This window comes from Electrophorus electricus, chromosome 3, assembly GCF_041902795.1.
Source record: "Electrophorus electricus isolate QZ-2024a chromosome 3, ASM4190279v1, whole genome shotgun sequence".
NCBI lineage: Eukaryota > Metazoa > Chordata > Actinopteri > Gymnotiformes > Gymnotidae > Electrophorus > Electrophorus electricus.
Genome location: NC_137499.1, coordinates 23,086,991 through 23,104,490, shown reverse-complemented (window position 1 = coordinate 23,104,490; position 17,500 = coordinate 23,086,991). Strand labels below are relative to the sequence as shown.

General features: G+C 44.5%; 1 protein-coding gene across 3 annotated transcripts in view; it reads right to left on the bottom strand.

Annotated features, from left to right (window-relative positions):
* The window catches only part of myh10 (myosin, heavy chain 10, non-muscle), a 54,386-nt gene that overhangs the window by 7,397 nt on the left and 29,489 nt on the right, over window positions 1–17,500 (bottom strand). For all 3 annotated transcript variants that reach the window (XM_081710691.1, XM_081710692.1, XM_081710693.1), the window contains exons 7-31: window positions 17,396–17,488; window positions 16,831–16,894; window positions 16,620–16,718; window positions 16,200–16,343; window positions 15,998–16,093; window positions 14,883–15,001; window positions 14,043–14,195; window positions 13,558–13,731; window positions 13,054–13,227; window positions 11,545–11,659; window positions 8,833–9,026; window positions 8,594–8,715; window positions 8,418–8,487; window positions 6,918–7,078; window positions 6,680–6,788; window positions 6,451–6,582; window positions 5,973–6,179; window positions 4,971–5,108; window positions 4,678–4,801; window positions 3,820–3,991; window positions 2,652–2,864; window positions 1,858–2,002; window positions 1,441–1,641; window positions 602–712; window positions 27–179 (exon numbers count right to left, since the gene is read on the bottom strand). In XM_081710691.1, coding sequence (XP_081566817.1) covers window positions 27–179; window positions 602–712; window positions 1,441–1,641; window positions 1,858–2,002; window positions 2,652–2,864; window positions 3,820–3,991; window positions 4,678–4,801; window positions 4,971–5,108; window positions 5,973–6,179; window positions 6,451–6,582; window positions 6,680–6,788; window positions 6,918–7,078; window positions 8,418–8,487; window positions 8,594–8,715; window positions 8,833–9,026; window positions 11,545–11,659; window positions 13,054–13,227; window positions 13,558–13,731; window positions 14,043–14,195; window positions 14,883–15,001; window positions 15,998–16,093; window positions 16,200–16,343; window positions 16,620–16,718; window positions 16,831–16,894; window positions 17,396–17,488 — 3,483 coding nt within the window. The remainder of the gene's footprint in view (window positions 1–26; window positions 180–601; window positions 713–1,440; window positions 1,642–1,857; window positions 2,003–2,651; window positions 2,865–3,819; window positions 3,992–4,677; window positions 4,802–4,970; window positions 5,109–5,972; window positions 6,180–6,450; window positions 6,583–6,679; window positions 6,789–6,917; window positions 7,079–8,417; window positions 8,488–8,593; window positions 8,716–8,832; window positions 9,027–11,544; window positions 11,660–13,053; window positions 13,228–13,557; window positions 13,732–14,042; window positions 14,196–14,882; window positions 15,002–15,997; window positions 16,094–16,199; window positions 16,344–16,619; window positions 16,719–16,830; window positions 16,895–17,395; window positions 17,489–17,500) is intronic.

Genomic DNA, 17,500 nt, shown 5'->3' with positions numbered 1-17,500 from the left:
GTAGAGTTTAGAGTTTGTGTGTATACCTGACCCTGTAGAGTTACAAGCTGTTTCTCTAGGTTCCTGCGAGCCTCCTCTTCCTCCTCCTGCTGCTCCTGTAGGCTGCTCTTCTCCTCCTCCAGCTGACGAATGCGACTGCTCAAGTTCAGTTTCTGACGGGTCTCCTCTTGGAGCAGCTCCTGCTCTCACACACACACACACACACACACACACACACACACACACACACACACACACACACACACACACACACACACACACACACACACACACACACACACACACACACAGAGAGTCAAAGGCTCTGGCAGAATTTGCTGCTGTAAATTTGCTGCTGTTTTGGTGTAGAGAGCATGTACACAAGCACCATACCTTCACATTGCATGATGTCTGGTCATCTAAATGATCAGTGTGTGTAAGACCACCACCACATGCAGGCATGACACACATTAGTATCCCCTGCATTGTGGATACTCCACCATCTCTTCAGAGGGTCCTTCTTAAGTAAGATTTTATTTATGAGGCAGTCGGGTGTTTTATATCTCAATTATGCCCCACAAAGCCAAGGATGCCTTACATAAAAAGCAGATCTGGAACCCACCTGAGTGTCCTGAAACTGGCTCTCCAGGCTGGCCGAATCTTTGGCCAGCTTGATTCCCTTCTTTTCAGCATCCTCCAGCAGAGAAGACACATTCTCCAGCTCCAACTGCAGGTGCAAGCACATGTGCGCACACACACACACAAACACACACACACACACACACACACACACACACACACACACACAGATAAAATAAATAAAATATACAAAAGGTGTCACCTTCCTGAATGGCAGGCTAAACCACTTAGTGTCCTTGGCTTGGTGGGTCCTGCTACATTGAGCTAAATTCTCCAGTCTGCTTTGCTAAATGATGTCCCACTAAGGAAGCCTCAGACTTGAAGAGGTAAATCCCCCTTAGACCAGTCTGAATCTCAATCTTTACAGCCACATTTATCTTTCCTGCCTGAATATCATCTGGCTCAGAAGTGTGATTTTTATCCAGTCTGACTCTTTACAGACAGGTTTTTCTTTCCCCGCGGTAAATCATCCAATTTAAAAATGCGAGGCACACATGCATGTCCAAGGTTCCTGCAAAAAATGACAAACAGCAGGTGGCCATATTCCTGACACCTGCGATCATCTACTGAGGTGTTAGCCACATCTTTCTTCACTGGCCTGTTGAATGCTACAACCCTTCAACACATTGGCACCATTTGCTAAGGCCTTGCTGTACAGTCCGTTCTCTTGCCCACAGATTTGTCACTATATTCAATGTTAACATTTACCTGAAGCATCGAGACCAATAAAATATGCCTGTGGTTATGCTCGTGTGAGTGTGTGTAGCTGGGGTGGAGGTAACGGTTGAGGTGTGGGCGTGCGGGCAAGTGGGGAACCTGCAGTTTGTGGGTGCGGTCGGCGAGCTCGTTCTTGGTCCTCTCGCCCTCTGTGGCGCGTGCCAGCACCTCCTGTAGCTGCACCTCCAGTTTCTTGCGCTTGTGCTCAGACTCGAGCTTGGCCTGCTGCAGAGCCTTCACCTCGCAGGCTAGCTCCTTGTTATCGCCCTCCAGAGTCTGCTTGCTCTTCTCCAGGTTCAGCTTGAACTGCAGCGGCACACAGCAGGTTCACTGAGATGATGGGAGAGTCTCAGAACTCAGCATGCAACATGCAAGTCTACATACTAATGAAAACAGGAAATCGACTGCATGTCTCAGGGCTGGAACAAGCAGCACCCTGATCACGGAGTGGGTCTGTTCTAGCTGCTCAGAAAGCCGAGTGCAGCTCCTTGTGTGCGGTGTGTGTGAGTTTGTGTGTCTAACCCTTTTGGCCTGCTCCAACTGTTCAGAGAGTTCCTCAAGTGCGGTTCCGTGTCTCTGTCTCATCTCCTGGATCTGAGACTCGTGGTTACGAGTCTCCTCATCCATTGCCTTCTTTAGCTCCGCCACCTCCTGCTCTCTCTTCGTCCTGCACATGAGCAAAAGGCTCAGCAATAAACGCCCCCCATCAGCATCCAAACTTCAGCCAGAACTAAAGCCAATGGTCTACACAGCAGGCTTTTCTCCATATGGAGGCAAAATACAAACGCTCCATTATAAACTTGCATTCAAACTGTTGCAAGCAGGCTTTCATTCCTGTATGACAGGTGTGAAGAGCCCCGAGTAGCTGAGAATTCCTGACAGGAGACAGGGTCAAGTATGCCCCATCAGGTCATTAGCAGTCCAACACGCTTGAGTGTAGCACCACAACAAGCTGCAGACTGAAGCTTGGGCCATACACTCCTCTTTGCTAGAGTTTTGATCAGAATAGCACACACGTCTTCTTTTCAGAAATACTGATCCTCTTCTCAAACACTCGAACATAAATGTCCCACAACTCCTTCCCAGCTTATTCTGGGAGTCTGATGAAACTCAGCTCCATGCTGTGATACTCAGGCACTAGCTCAGAGAAGCCCACACACTACTGCCCCGACACTAAATTCCAGCGTCACCCATACTAATTTTGGCTTAAAAAGGAAACCCATCATCTCAGCCATGGCTGACATGGCCACTTTGGTGTTGTGAATGTGAATCCATCCTTTAGAGGCTTTCTGCATGTGTAGGGAGAGTGGGGACACCTGAGCTCCTGCTGGGCTGCAGTGGTGTCCAGCGTGTCCTCCAGCTCTGTCTTCAAGGCCTCCAGCTCCTCGCTCAGGTCGCGCTTTAGTTTCTCTGCTTTGCTGCGAGCTGCTTTCTCAGACTCCAGATCCTCCTGCAGCTCTGCCAACTGGGCCTGCATCTCCCGCACCTGCTTCAGGGCGTTGTTCTTCTGGGCCACCTCCTCGTCACCTCTGTTACACACACACGCGCACGCACGCACGCACGCACACACACACACACACACACACACACACACACACACACACACACACACACACACACACACACACACACACACACACACACACACACACACACACACACACACACACACACACACACACACACACACACGCGCGCGCACTCCTTGAATTTAACATGATGGGACTTCTTTCCTTTCCAGGAAACTGTGCACCATACTTACTCAAAAGCAGCTTACCAGTGACCAGAATAAACACTGGCCAACAGCCATAAGAGTATAAATAAGATTTTAGAAAAATGAAAAGGGGTCACCTGCCAGTCATTGGTAGATCAACTTCTTTTGAAACCACACCATCCCTTAATATATTATGATGTAGTGGAGCATCATAATTATTCACTTTTTTCCCCAATTTTCCTATCAATGACATGATCCTACCAAAACCCCAGACATTTCTGCTTCAATCACTAGGGGTCAGTCTGTCAAAGTTTAGTCAGCTGCTTTTGAGCAAGCCAGAGGTAAAGTAAGGTAAACTGATGCTAAGAACTTGTTACTTCAGTAGCTCACACAGGCGGAATTCTTCTGCATGCTCAGAGTAACACAAACAAGCCTTCAGGCCGCAAAACTACCAAACAACCACTGCAAAGATCCATTTAATCGTCTGCCAACAAGCCTGCAGGGTTGTGTGGCTCAAACTGGCATTATGGATCTTCCAAGCAGTCCACATTTATTCAAATCCATAAAATCTAAAACCTCCAGTAGAATGATTCTTAATATAAAACTTAAAATTAATGATGTTTACAATGTTCTCTACACTCAATGTACTCAATGTTCTTGACTGGTATAGCTAGAATTTAAGTTCTAATTATTTATTTTCAACAGTGGCAACTTGCCATCTGTAACAAGCCATCTGTCAAGCTGCTATGAGCTCTAGGGGTGGGGCTCACCTGGCCAGGACTGCCTGGAGCTCCTCCTCTTTCTTGGCCAGCTGAGCTTTGAGCTCATCAATCTGAGCCTGGAGCTCAGCGATCTGTTCCTGCAGGTCTGTGGTCTCCCCGTCTAGCTTACGCTTGGCCTTCTCCAGTTCCTGACGGGTCTTCTCCTCCTTCTTCAGACGCTCTGAGGGGCAAATGCACTTTTACAGTACTTCCATTTCTATGCCTCTCAGATATTTTGTGTCAGTTATTTAAATGTGAAATGTGATGTAGATATGGGTCACTTTGTGACAATTATGGCTTCAAAACAATACGACACTGAGTGTGGCTCAGACTGATATATGGTACGAGACCATCATATTCAAAAAGGCAATGGAAAATATTTACTTTTAAACTCAAAGGAAAACTTCTGCAGCTAACATTGATACATTTAATATAGCTGACAGCTGAATGCGCTAAGCAGCACCAGTAAACTAAAATTCTTCCAAGGAGTGTTCCGCTGACAACTTAGTGGTTTTAAACCAATTAAAGCAGTTTGTCCAGCAACCTGTATATGTATTAATATTAATATATATGAATATGAATGAGAAATTTACATTGAAAAAAATTACATAAATTTGAAAATGTATATATGTATTACATCAATGTATTACATTGAAATATTATTTAAATTAGCTTACATAGAGGCTGAAATTAATATACGACTATATTTTAGCTTGCCAAACACTTAATATTGATGAAAACAATCAAAAAATATTCTGAAAGTGTATATACCGAAGGACACACAAAAGGTTTGTGTAGAAACACTGTTCAGAAACAATGTGTGTGACGTGACTGATTTTTCAAGAAAAGTTCACTCAGGAAATTTACCTTCAAGGTCCACCATCAACATCTCCTGCTTGTTTTTCACTTTGCTGAGGTTTTTGGCCTTCTCCTCTTCTTCAGCCAGCACAGATGTCATCTCACTGACTCTCTCCTCCAACAGTTTCTTCTCCTGCAGAGAGATACGTGCAAAAATTAAATGAGAACTCCACATCATTGATTATGGTAAGAAGGTTTTATGCAGAACATGGACTTCTGAGAAAGAAGTTGCAGAGTGGGAGGAGTCTGGGCCTCCCTCCTGCGATGTGGGAGGAGTCTGGGCCTCAATCTGTCAACCTGACCTTGAGGAATTTTGAGTTCTGGTCCTCCAGAAGTAAAAGATCTTCCTCCATTTTCTTGATCTTGGCCTCTGCTGTAACCTTTTCCAGCTGCAGCTTCTGCCTAGCTGCCTCTTCCTCATCCAACTGTTCCTCTAGGTCCTTTACACACACACACACACAAAAACTGATGGTATAAAGTATATCCAAGTACTGCTGCTTTATTCATTACATTAGCTGCAAATTTCTGGGGTCTATTGTGGCTCAACCCCCCCCCCAGCAAAAAAACAACAACAACACAGTGAATGCTCATCATTTAATTGTGCATTCTGTATTGCATTTTAGCTACAAAAACCATCTAGTTCATTTTACCTACAACAATCATCTAGACGGCTATGAGGTCTGCTTCTCTACATCACCTCTATAACTGACTGACCCACTGCAGGACTTTAGAGCTTAAAAGAAAAGAAAGACTGGCATGTGAGTAAACACAGCTGTTGGATCAGAAAATATATATGAGAGACTCAACAGGTTATTTAATCAGTATTTGCCAGTTAGTCAGAGTTAGCGTAATACTGCCATAATACAGGCAGAAAGTTCACTGCTTTGCTCCGTCTTAAATTAAACCCAAGGGGCCTGTCTGTTTTTTGATAGCAGCCTGCTGATTTGCACCAGTGAGAGTGAACAGTCCTGTCCTGTGAAAATCCAGTGTGGAGAACATTTCAGAACATTGCTGCAAGTCATTAAAAGTTCTATACAAGACATGAATTTCTAATAAACACTAATAAATTCCCCCCCCAGAGGACCAGTGTTTCTCACTAAAGAACAGTACCCTACACTTAGGTTTTCCTTGCCATTACTTTCACATATGTGCAATGTTAGCTTTATGTTAAGTATGTATCTTTAAACAATGGTATGGTCACCTCTGTTAATGCATTAAATTAATGTAGATCTGTTACCTGTAGAGGTCACTGTGGTGCCTGTATCTATAGCACCAATGATATGTGGGTAAAATGTCTCCTGTACCTGGATGTGGGACTGCATTTTCTTCTTCTCGTTCTGCAGACCCTGGTTACGCTCCTCCTCCTCCTCCACGCGGGACTCCAGGTCATGCAGGATCTCCTCCAGCTCCTGCTTCTTGGCCACCAGACGAGCCCTCATCTCCTCCGCTTCTGCAAATAGCTCCGTCTCTGCCTGCAGCTGCTCTGCCAGGATGTTCTTCTCCTCCAGGAGCTGAGCACCAACAGAAACAAAAACACTATGAACCCGATCCTTAAAATCACGGAAACATTCCAGAACTCTCCAGAAGTGCATTTACACACAGGCAGCTTCTGGTTCGCAGCTAACAACTGATCATTTTACACAGTATATTAGCACAGGGTGGAAGAGTGGTCTCAGAGCTGTATGTATCAAAGGCTTGGCACTTTGATGTCTGTATGTGTGAATGCAAGCTTTTCTTGCAGCCTTCAGGAATGTGTGTGTGTGGGGTTGCTTGCATGCTAACCTGCTGGTGTTTCCTCTCCATCTCCACCAGTTCGTTCTCCACCTTCACCTGTTTCTCCTTCACCTTCTCCAACTCCTCATCTTTAGCCTGCATCTCCTCCTCCTGTCTGGTCACCTGCAGTAGAGGCTTCACCTGAGGACAACCCCCCCCCCACACACACACAGTAAGATAGAATATTTCTACAGGGACACTTCTGAGTGGGCCCGTTTGTAAGAGCAGAATATCTCACCTTGGTGAAGAGCCTCCACCACTGCCAGTGGCGAAGTTTCAGGTAGGCAGCACAGTTCCTCTGGAGGACCTTCAGAGCACTTAGCTGCTGCTGCTTCTTAGCAAAGGCCCTACACACATACACACACAGAAATGTATGCTCAAGTTTTTGTCCTTTCCTCATGTACTGGTATGAAATTTCACATGACTTCATTCTAATGATTCAACTGATAGCACGTACACACACACACTGCACTTACTTGCGTGCCAGGTATCCTCGACACACAGCCTGGAAGTAGATGATGATGTCTGTGATCTTCAGGTCACGCTCCTCCTCCAGGTGCGCCAGAACTCCGGTCCGGAAAAAGATCTTGCTCTGGCCAATCCGGTAGAGGTTAGGGTCCAGCTCCAGTGCCTGGATCTGTGGAAAGGGAAAAGAAGGCAGTTACAGCTGAATATGGTTGGATGAGATCTGCATGACACCAGGCCCTGTGGTCATCATGGGAAGTGCCCAGCAATAAAGGACAGTGAGTGTGGGGAACAGCAGAGGCTATAGCTCAACACAGCAAAGCGGCATACTCTGAAATGAATTGGATGAATTGGATAATTTGTAACCCTCCAGTGCTGTAAACTGTACATTGTATGTATAGATAACTGGCTGAATTTTTAACAATTGTTGGACACTACACAGATATAGGTTACAGCAGACCTGGGCACTGTACAGCCCACGGGCCACATCCGGCCCTCTAACTATCTCTGACCGGCCCGCATGAGATTGTTGGAAAATTTGAAGTCAAAGGTCAACGTGTAACTACGACACCTATTGCACTGTGATAGGGGCATGAAATCAAGAACTTTGACGAAATACAACTACACTGCTTTTATTTTGAAGGCAACTGTTTTGTTTTTGTTTTTTAAATTTGCGTCTTCCGCTCAGTGCCCTTTTGCACCTTTAACTCAAACGTCTACAATAAATGAGTTGGATAGCTAGGAGTTAGCTCTTAGGCAAGGTTAGCCGTTAGCCCTTAAATATGTTGGCTAACGTTAAAAAAAAGATTGACGCAGAATGCAGGTTTTTTAACAAGGAATGGACTTCTAAATATTTATTTACTGAAGTCAAAGGTAAAGCTGTGTGCTTAGTTTGTGGAGAGCAGATAGCTGTGTTTAAGGATCACAACTTGAATCGCCATTACGAGACCAAACACGCAGAGAAATACAAGAACTTGACGGAGGCAGAGCGGGCACGGGCATCTGAAGATTTGCTAGCAAAACTGCAAAGGCAGCAAGGATTTTTTGCAAAGCTCCACTCATCCAGGGATGCAGCCGTCAGGATCAGCTTTATAATAACACAAAATTGCAAGAAAGAGTAAGCCATTCTCTGATGGGGAGTTTTCAAAAAATGTTTGTTAAATTGTGCTATAATTCTGTGCTCCACATTTTCATGTTATTGTAATGTTTCATTTACTGTTTTTTCATGAAGGGATAGTATATATACACTGTATACAGTATATAGGTATTGAGTAGAACTGAGTTAAGTATATTAGTCTGGCCCTTAAACCATTCCCAATTTCTCATGTGGCCCCATGGGAAAATTAACTGCCCACCCCTGGGTTACAGGTTAAACTAGAGGGACAGCCAGACAATCAGTGTGAGCCATTTGTGCATTTCGGTCAAGTTATCCAATAATTTGGTGAAATGATTTAATAGTCTTTGGTCTTTTTGCCATTTTATTTTTCTAATGAAGGGAGTACAAAACTCACCATCCTCTCACAGGCCTGTTTGCCATCCATGAAGCCCTTGGGGATTGCATTGGGTGTGAGGATTTCATACCTGGTGGGCAAACACGCCGACAGTCCCAACTCAGTAACATCTCAAAGGTAAATAGCTGTGTGCTTGAGGGAAAGCGGGTTTAAACTTATCTGGACATTGTCTGTACCTCTGTCTGAACTCCTGGAAGACAATGCGGTTGGGGAAGCCCTGTCTGCAGATTCGGATTCCTTCCAGAACTCCATTACACCTCAGCTGGTCCAGAACCAGATGGGGTTCCAATTTCCCAGCCTGTAGGTAGAAGGAACCAGAAGACAGAAGAGGAGAAAAAGTAGAGAAGGGGTCTTGTTTTTTTTTTGTGGTGAGCTGTACGTGAAGAAATAAAGCCCTCCACAGAACGCGACTCACCCTCTTCTCGTGGTTGGGTATGATGCAGCGGACAAAGTTGGGGTTGGTGTTCCGGAGGGTGGCCATCAGCTTGGTCAGAGATTCCTTATACAGTTGGCCCACCGTGCGGAACATGCCCTTTTTGGTTTTATACGTGGCTCCAAACGCGGTCTCATTCATACCAGCCACCTGGTCCAAACCTACGATACGGTCCACTGGAAGACGGATGCAGAGCAAGTGAAAGGGCGAGAGAAAGAAGGAGACACACTGGTGAACTGAGTACAATCCCTTCTACAAGTTTTAACAGAACTACAGCAGTGGAAGGCCTAGCACAGTCAGGCTCAGTGCAGATGGACTGGGGTGGAGGGGGTGGGGTGGTCTGGTCTATGAGTAGAGTTCTGACTGCACAGCACCATTACACGCCAAACCCAGCACTCAACACACCGCATCATTCTTCCTGCAGTAGGTCCTCCAAATTTGCAACACACACACACACACACACACACACACACACACAGCTTTGCAGCAGAGTAGGGCTCAGCTTCATTAAACACGGAATTCAGTGGGTCAATCCCATTCCCAATAAAGGATGATTCCAAACAAAAAGTAATAATTCACAAGCAATATTAGTCGCCGTTTGATGAGCTGACTTTCAGCTGAAATGGTGCTGGATGGAAGCCAAACCAAGCCGAGCCCTGTGGCTGAGTGGTTTTGGACTTGATGCCAAGTCCAGCTGATGAGAGCAGAGTCTCTGAACCATTGGTGAGGAGCACAGGGAGGGTGGAGAGCACCCTCTACATCTACACAAGCAGACTGCAAAAGGAAATATAAACTTTCATACGGACTGAGTATTCAGATCGGGGAGCACGTTTGATTCTTTCACTACAACGCCACCTCCACCCCAACACACAGGTGTTTCAGTACAGTACGTTTCCACCTATATAATTTGGATCAATGAACATGGCTGGAGACAAATTACTCCTCTAGCACATATTCACTATAGCAGCACTGTCTCAGACAGAAGCATCAATGCTGTACGTGAACGTCAGGCATAATTTGCCAAGACACCTTCACCTTGACCGACATGTTCCTGAAGAAACTGCCCATAGTCAGTATACAGTTAGTCAATATACAGTACATGAGCTATACATCTCTGATGCAGCTAAACCCATTTTAGAATATGCACCTAATCCTCAAACCCAAATGCCACAAGGAAGCTTTACAAAGTAATTATGAGTCTCCTTTTCTCTTCTTATGGAATGAACACTTTTTCTCTTGTATTTCAAGAGCCTGCTCTCTCTGTGCTGCAATAAAGAGTGAGGACTGTCTACTCCTTTACATCCTGGCATGACCCCTTGACCTTGCGGTGCAGCAGCTGATTGGATGGTGTTGACCAGCCTGCAGCTGAGTGATGTTTCTGAATTCACCCTGAACAGAAGCAGCACTGTTGAGCTCTCGCTGCCAGAGATGAGGTGAGACGAGACAGAATTCTTGCTCCCCATGGACCATACAATCCCGTAGATGTTGACCTTCAAAACACTGCCTGACGCTTAAAACATACACAACCGGTGACCTGGAGAGTCGTGCTCAGCCAGGAACACGGCAACGGCAGAGGTCTGCGTTTGGGAAGGACTCTTCTGCCCAACATGTGCTGAAATGCATCTCCTGAAGCTATATGATTTCCAAGTGGAGGTTTCGAGTCACAGTCTCTACAGGCAGACTGGTGAGCACTGCACTGAACAGCATTGCCACTAGTCTGCAGGTGGAGGATCTCTAAACAATAAGGCACATGCAGGGCCCTCTTCCTCAGAGCTGACTGTCCAAGTTAGCCAGATAGCACTGGTGCTGCGATGACATGTCACCACTTCCATCAGAAACCCTACAGCCATGTGCCCCATCCTGCATGCTCATTTCAGCATCAGCTCAGGAACCCAGGGACACCAGCAGAGTGGGGCTTACGGCCCCGTAATCTGGCTAACTGGCTGGTTAGCCAGCCAGAAGGATCAGGGCCCAGGTGGAGAAAGACATGGGAGCATCTGAACGGACACAATGCGCTGCGTTAGACAATGAGCCACAGCACTGAATACCTTCACCTGGAGAGTCATGGAGGCTAGACACGTCATAGAAAGACGCTCTCTGAATAGTCTGAATCTCTACCGTTGTGAGCCAGAAAGCCAGGGGGGGAAAAAAAAAAAAAAAAAAAAAAGAACACAGCAAGCACAGACAGGACCACACTGGTTAGTGAAACATTGGTGGAAAGTCAAAAGCACACAAAACGTTGATACTCTAGTGACACTGAAAAGAGCTGAAAATACATCTGACTGATCTTAACTATAGTGTCTATATCTAACTCTCTTTTACTACGTCTTATTTTAACTATAGTCTCAATATCTAACTGTCTGATTCATCTTAATCTATAATATCAAATTATGTCTTATTTATATCACGTATAGACAGTATAATTGCTGTTGATGCATTTATTTTTCTTGAATGAATGTGTACTAGAGAACAGTGACATCAAAATGGAACACAGTTCAGTGTTTGCATTTTAGTATGTAGACAGAAACATTCCCCACTGCTAAGTGGTACACACTTCACTCTACAGACAGGACATAAAAGGAAAGCTGCAAACAACAGTCTCTTTCTTAGCTTGTGTGGGATCGTAAAGTTGATGGAGTAAACGAGCAAGACAAAAAAAAAAAAGTGAGCAAGAGGGAGAGCGCACCCACTTACCATCCTTCCAAAGCTCAGCCACAAACTTATCCGTAGACTGATGGAGTAGTGTGGCCACGTTGTCATTCAGTGGGTCCATGTTCTTCATAAGCCACTCATCTGCTTTGTAGTCAACCTGAGGAAGAGGAGCAGGGGAATGCATTACTAAGGAAGAATTACAGCAGGCTACATACCAAGACAAATACTTGATGTTGGGCTGTTTCATATGTATTTGTGGAAAAGACATTTGCTAAAATAACTTGCAGTACTTGCTAACTAGATTATTCTAAGCTGCAATGCAAAACTAATGAAGGAAACAAAGCATCACAGGACAAATTCTGCAAATTCAATTTCTTAAAAGCATTGCTAAATGTCCATAGCTCCAGAAGTAATTTAGTCATCATAAAGCCTGAAATATATTCTTATTATTACTCTCAATTGCCTGTGCACTGGAAGAAACTCCTCATCTAACGGCACTTTATAGTCCTACTTCCGAGGACGTCCTGCAATACCTTTTTTTTTTTAAGGTTTTCCCTGCTCGTGTACGCCTAATTCAGCTCACTAGCCAAGTATCAAGCCCTCCATGAGTTTAGAGTTGATTTAGATCAATGTCTAATTAGCAGAATACATTGTGAACGCATGGTTAGTGGTGTGAACCACACAAAGCCCAAATGCATCAAGCAACCTGAGAATCTTCAGTCAAAAGCTGTCCTGATAATTCCCTCCTGGTGTACTTATGTCCGGAGCATAGACTAATGTCATGTCCCTTGCCCCTGGGGGCATGAGCGAACAGGGCAGTCCCCTTGTTAAGAAGTCTCAGATTTCCATTGCGAAAGGGCTGCTGATCTGAAGCAGATGTGCTCTATGGAGCCAACTGCACCCAGAAGCACAGAGGCAACAGCTACAGGAACGCCACTGCATGTCAAACTCATTTTGAAAGGGATAAACACAAACACAAACACAAACAAACACACACACACACAGCAATGCTCTGGCCCTGGGAGGTAGCGAGCAAGCAAATCCATAAGCGTGTGCACACCCACCCACACCGTTAGTCAGGGCTATTGGCTTTAAGCTAGATTTGTTTAAAAGTGCAGTTGAGGCTTGTTTTGTACCACTCACACAAACTGCATGCCTTCCCAGGGTGCACTGCTATATGTACCGCCACTGTTTCTTTAATACAGACCGTGACTGCTTCGCTATGTGAGGGCTTTTACATAAGAAAACTATATGGGGCATTCTTATGGGTTCCAGAAATTAATGGCTTGGGATAGACTGACATGCCTGATCTGAAATATGATTTGATACTTTAATGTAGTTAATGACGGCCCCTTAACAATGTGTTTCAACAATTGTCTTTTCAAAAACAATTGTTTGGACATAGTGCTAGTCAGAGCATCAGGAACAAGCTCAGATAGTCAGGCGAGAAGAAGTGCTCTCTTGGGCTCAATCATATTTCTTGCTGGCTGGTCCATCAGCCACTCAGAATCGAGGAGAGGAGTGTCTTAGCACAAGGAGGGTGTCACGCACCCTGCCTGCATAGTGGATGATACAGAAGTCAGCCTTGTCTTTCAGCTGCCGTGGTTTCTGGAACTTGGCGTGTGAGCCCTGCTCCTGCACCAGCTTATCCACAAACGTCTTATCAGTGGCTTTGGGAAACCAGCACTCTTCATCCAGCAGGGCCAAAACACCTGGAGGGTTCGCCTGGGAAAAGCAGGAACAGGAGCAAAAGCAGCAGGTCATCCTGATATCTGTAATTCCTGTTCTGATGAAGTTATCCTTTAGCAGTACTGCAATCAATACCTAAGCTTTCTAAGACACTAAAAAGTAAAATCCACTCCAAAAAGGACAGCATTAATTAGCATGAATTTAAGATAGTACTGAACAATTAGAGAACTCTGATGTTAGTTTTCTTCATTTACTGCTAACTGCATGAGCAGATAATGTCAGAGGCGGGGAGAAAATATCCTCCTACAATTGCAAGGCATCTTACGCACATGTCCCACCCAAGCCCAAACAATGAGCCCTACTCACAGGCCTCTCGATGAGGTCGATACAGGGCTGCAGGTCGAGGCCAAAGTCGATGAAGCTCCACTCGATGCCCTCGCGCTGGTACTCCTCCTGTTCCAGAATGAACATGGTGTGGTTGAAGAGCTGCTGGAGCTTCTCGTTGGTGTAGTTGATGCACAGCTGCTCAAAGGAGTTCAACTGGATGGAGAGGGGAAAAAATGAGAGAGAGAGAAATTGAATATATAACATCATATGGGTACTTTAAAGCACAGAAGAGCAAAAGAGTTTGAAAATGGGGTGGCTACTTGCACATTCACCCAACTTTATAAACCTAATACTACACTGTCATATTTTCTCCTTTCGACAACGTATGTAGTTTTCATGTTCTCATATTTCACACATGTGGAATCTTGGCAGTTAAATTTAGATCACAACTAAAATAACCATTTTTCTGACTTTATGCTTCAATCCTGTGATTTGGTGCAGACTGAATCCTGAAGAGGCAGCACCTGGAAGATCTCAAAGCCAGCGATGTCCAGGATGCCAATGAAGGAGGCTCCCTGCCGCTTGGTGCGGTCCAGAGCTTTGTTGATGCGGTGTACCAGCCAGCGGAAGAGGCGTTCATAGGTGGCTTTGGCCAGAGCCTCCACCGCAAAGTCCGCCTGCACAGCACAGTGTGGGACAACATGGCATATTAGTAACTGAAACCACATGTTCTCAAAGAGCCAGAACACCTTACAGCAAATGAGTGTCAATAAAAAAAAAATTTTTTAAAGTCATATATTTTATCTACATAGCAGCTATTAAAACAAGCTGGCAAAGTGATTTAATACAAGAAGAATAACAAAGGAAAAACAGGTTAGAGAACGAAACATAAAAGGACAATAACAGTAAAAAGCTCTTTATGCAAAGACTACCCAGCACCCTTTATGTCTTCTTATCCATTCTGATATGTCATCACAAGCATAATCATGGTTTCATGTAATAAATGTACTTTCACATTAATTTACATTTTTTTAAATGTGTGCATTTTTAATGTAATTGGAGAGCAGAGCCATTTTTTCAAAGTAAGGGTGACTGTGGCAGGTTATTGTGAAGCCCTTAATGTCTGAGGAGAGAGAGGCTGTTCTCTACTGCTGTATTGTTTTAACCAAGTACAGAGTTGGAAAGGAAACCACAGCACAGTTCCCCAACGCCACATTAGGCCAAAGCCAACAACCAAACACATCATCATGAGTGATGACAGGTGACTGCTGGAAAATATTATTCCAGTGGTGGAGAAGAGGGAAAGGGAGATGAGAGAGGTAAAAAGGGGAAGAAAAGAGTGAGAGAGTGCAAATTTATATTACCTGTTCTTTTGTTTGGGCTTTCTGTACGTAATCGCGGCCCACTTTGATCCGGGGGGTGAGGATGGCACGGGTGAACTCCATAACACTCATTCCCAGGAGATGGCAAAGCTTCTGTGCAGCTGGAAATGACAATAATAAAATAAGCTAAACAAACTAAACCAAATCAAATCAAACAAACAAAAAAACAAACCCACAAACCATATTTTGGAACCATATCCCTTCAGCATTAAGAATGCAAAGTTCCATCCATCACAATCCCTCTTCAGGACCATAAGAACACAGACGCAATGATGTGATGTAATTAGTATTTCCTCCTCTAAACTCTGCATTTTCCCCATTTCTCTCTACAGTGGAGGGCCAGGAGGGGCTGGAGTGGGGGGTGGGGAAAATTAACTCATTATTTAACTCTGTGGCCTCTCCATTGCATGTTTTGAGACAGAATCAGGATTTTTAATGTGCCAGGAAAATGAGGGCCCTGCTTAGACACCCATCCTACTGGCATTTGTGGACAAAGCTTCAAGACATTTTTTTTGTCTCAAGATGTTAAGCATTTCCACACGGCCTGTTTTGCAAATCAGCCTCACAGCCATTACTACGATTTACTGACTGACCCAGATTGCGCTTTTAGCAAAGAGTCACAGCAAGCACATACTCCCCCGGAAGAAGCACCAGGTCAAGACATAAAACCAGCACATGTCCAACAGTATGACATAAATCAGCCTCTATACCCCAGGATGATGAAAGTTTTTAACGGTGAAGGAAAAGGGAATTGTCCTGCAAGGCATTTCCAGTGTGCTTTTTAGTGAAACATCCCATTTAGGATGGCTCTACAACACGCTCTGGGGGGGAATCCTCTACATTTGTCCAAGACTGGCAACAGTATGGAATGGAATGATTCCAGCATGATGGAATGCTGGTATCGATCCTGCAACCTTCTGGATGGTTCCATACCAAGACAGAGAGAAAGACTGAAACAGAGAGCTACCTGGGTCTGGGCCTAGTATAACTGCCTGGAGTTCACTGTTGAAAGAAGACCATGGGTGTGTATGTGCAGTAACCGTGAGTGGGGGGGAGGGCCATGTGTGGAAGGGACCGTTGCTGGGTGTGTGGTGTACCTGTGTTCTCAGGCATTGAAGCCTGATCTGTGTTTCTCTCCTTCTTGAACACAATGTTGCCAAACTGCATCACAGCTGATACCACCTTCAGCATGGCTGTAAATGCAAACATAAAACAGTCATTCATTCTTTAAGTACTTTATCATTCAGCAATGACTGAACACCCCCCACCCCAACTGCTCACCCACCCACACCCACTTACATAAAATCTCATCATGGGAAAAGCTCATGATATGCATAGCTTCCATGGTCTCTTGGAAGTTGTCCTTGTCTTGTTGGCCAGGAATAGGAATGTTGCCGTTGGACAGGAAGCGGTAGCTATTAAAGCCCTCCAGGAGGAGATCAGCTGCCAAGAAGAACAAAAGCATCAATCATCTCAAAAGACTCTGTGTGTGTGAGCGAGGTGTCTGGAACAGTGACACAATCCAACATCATAATAATAAATAAAACAAAAATATATGAGAGCCACATCTTCGAATTCCAAGACAAAACAGAAAATTCTGAAATATGAAACTGACTATATGAAATGAGATGAGAACTGAGAAGCTTTTCAAAACAGCTCTTCTGTAAAGTCATACAGTCACAGAGCAGGTTGATGGGAGAACCAGAGAGGAACACTCACATCGCAAATGCTCTCCCGCTCCAGCCAGAAGCTGGTAGAAGATATGGAAGGTTCTCTCTTCTTTGGCCTGTCGGATAGCCCTGGACTTCTCTAGAAGATCTGGATGGAATGGCTTAAGGGAAATTAATCTTATATATTCTCTTACAGGAGCCATGCAAAGTAATCATCAATAAAAATAAAAATCATGAAAGATTCAATTAGAGCAGGATACAGGTCTCAATATTGGCCCCCACTATGTATCCAGTTACATCAAAGTTGATGCGGATAAATTTGCCCTGTATGAGGAAGAGGAGTAAGTTTAGGTGGTACAGACTAGATCACAACAACATTTCACTTTACATTTTATAAAGGGTTGTAGAAAGTGAGAGACAGGGAATGTAGCTATGTGTGAGTGAAAGAAAGTGTGTGTATATAAGCGTACAGGGGTGTGTGAGCTGTGCCAGGCCAGTGTCCGGAGCTTCTGCACTAACAAAGTGCAATTAACAAAAAAAAAAAAAAAAAAAAGACACCCACCACAGACTGTTGGCTTTTTAAATATGCTCCATTTAGAGTTAATAAACTATAGAGCTAACTTAGAACCACTAACTCACCAGAATTCCAGTGTGACTAAGAAGAATATGGCAGTAGTACACAAATTGTTTTTGGATTAAGCAAAACATTTATGGATTAAACTGGATTAAACAAACATTTATTTAAAAAATCAAAAAAAAAAAAGGTCTCAGACAAACAGTGGACAGGACTGGATCATAACTTGCAGTTCTAGCAGTTCAACTTACAAAGCGTGAGGAGTTGTCATTCTTCACCGTCTTGGCATTACCAAAAGACTCCAGAATGGGGTTTGCCTGAAGGAGCTGTTTCTCCAGCTCACCCTGGGTATTTTT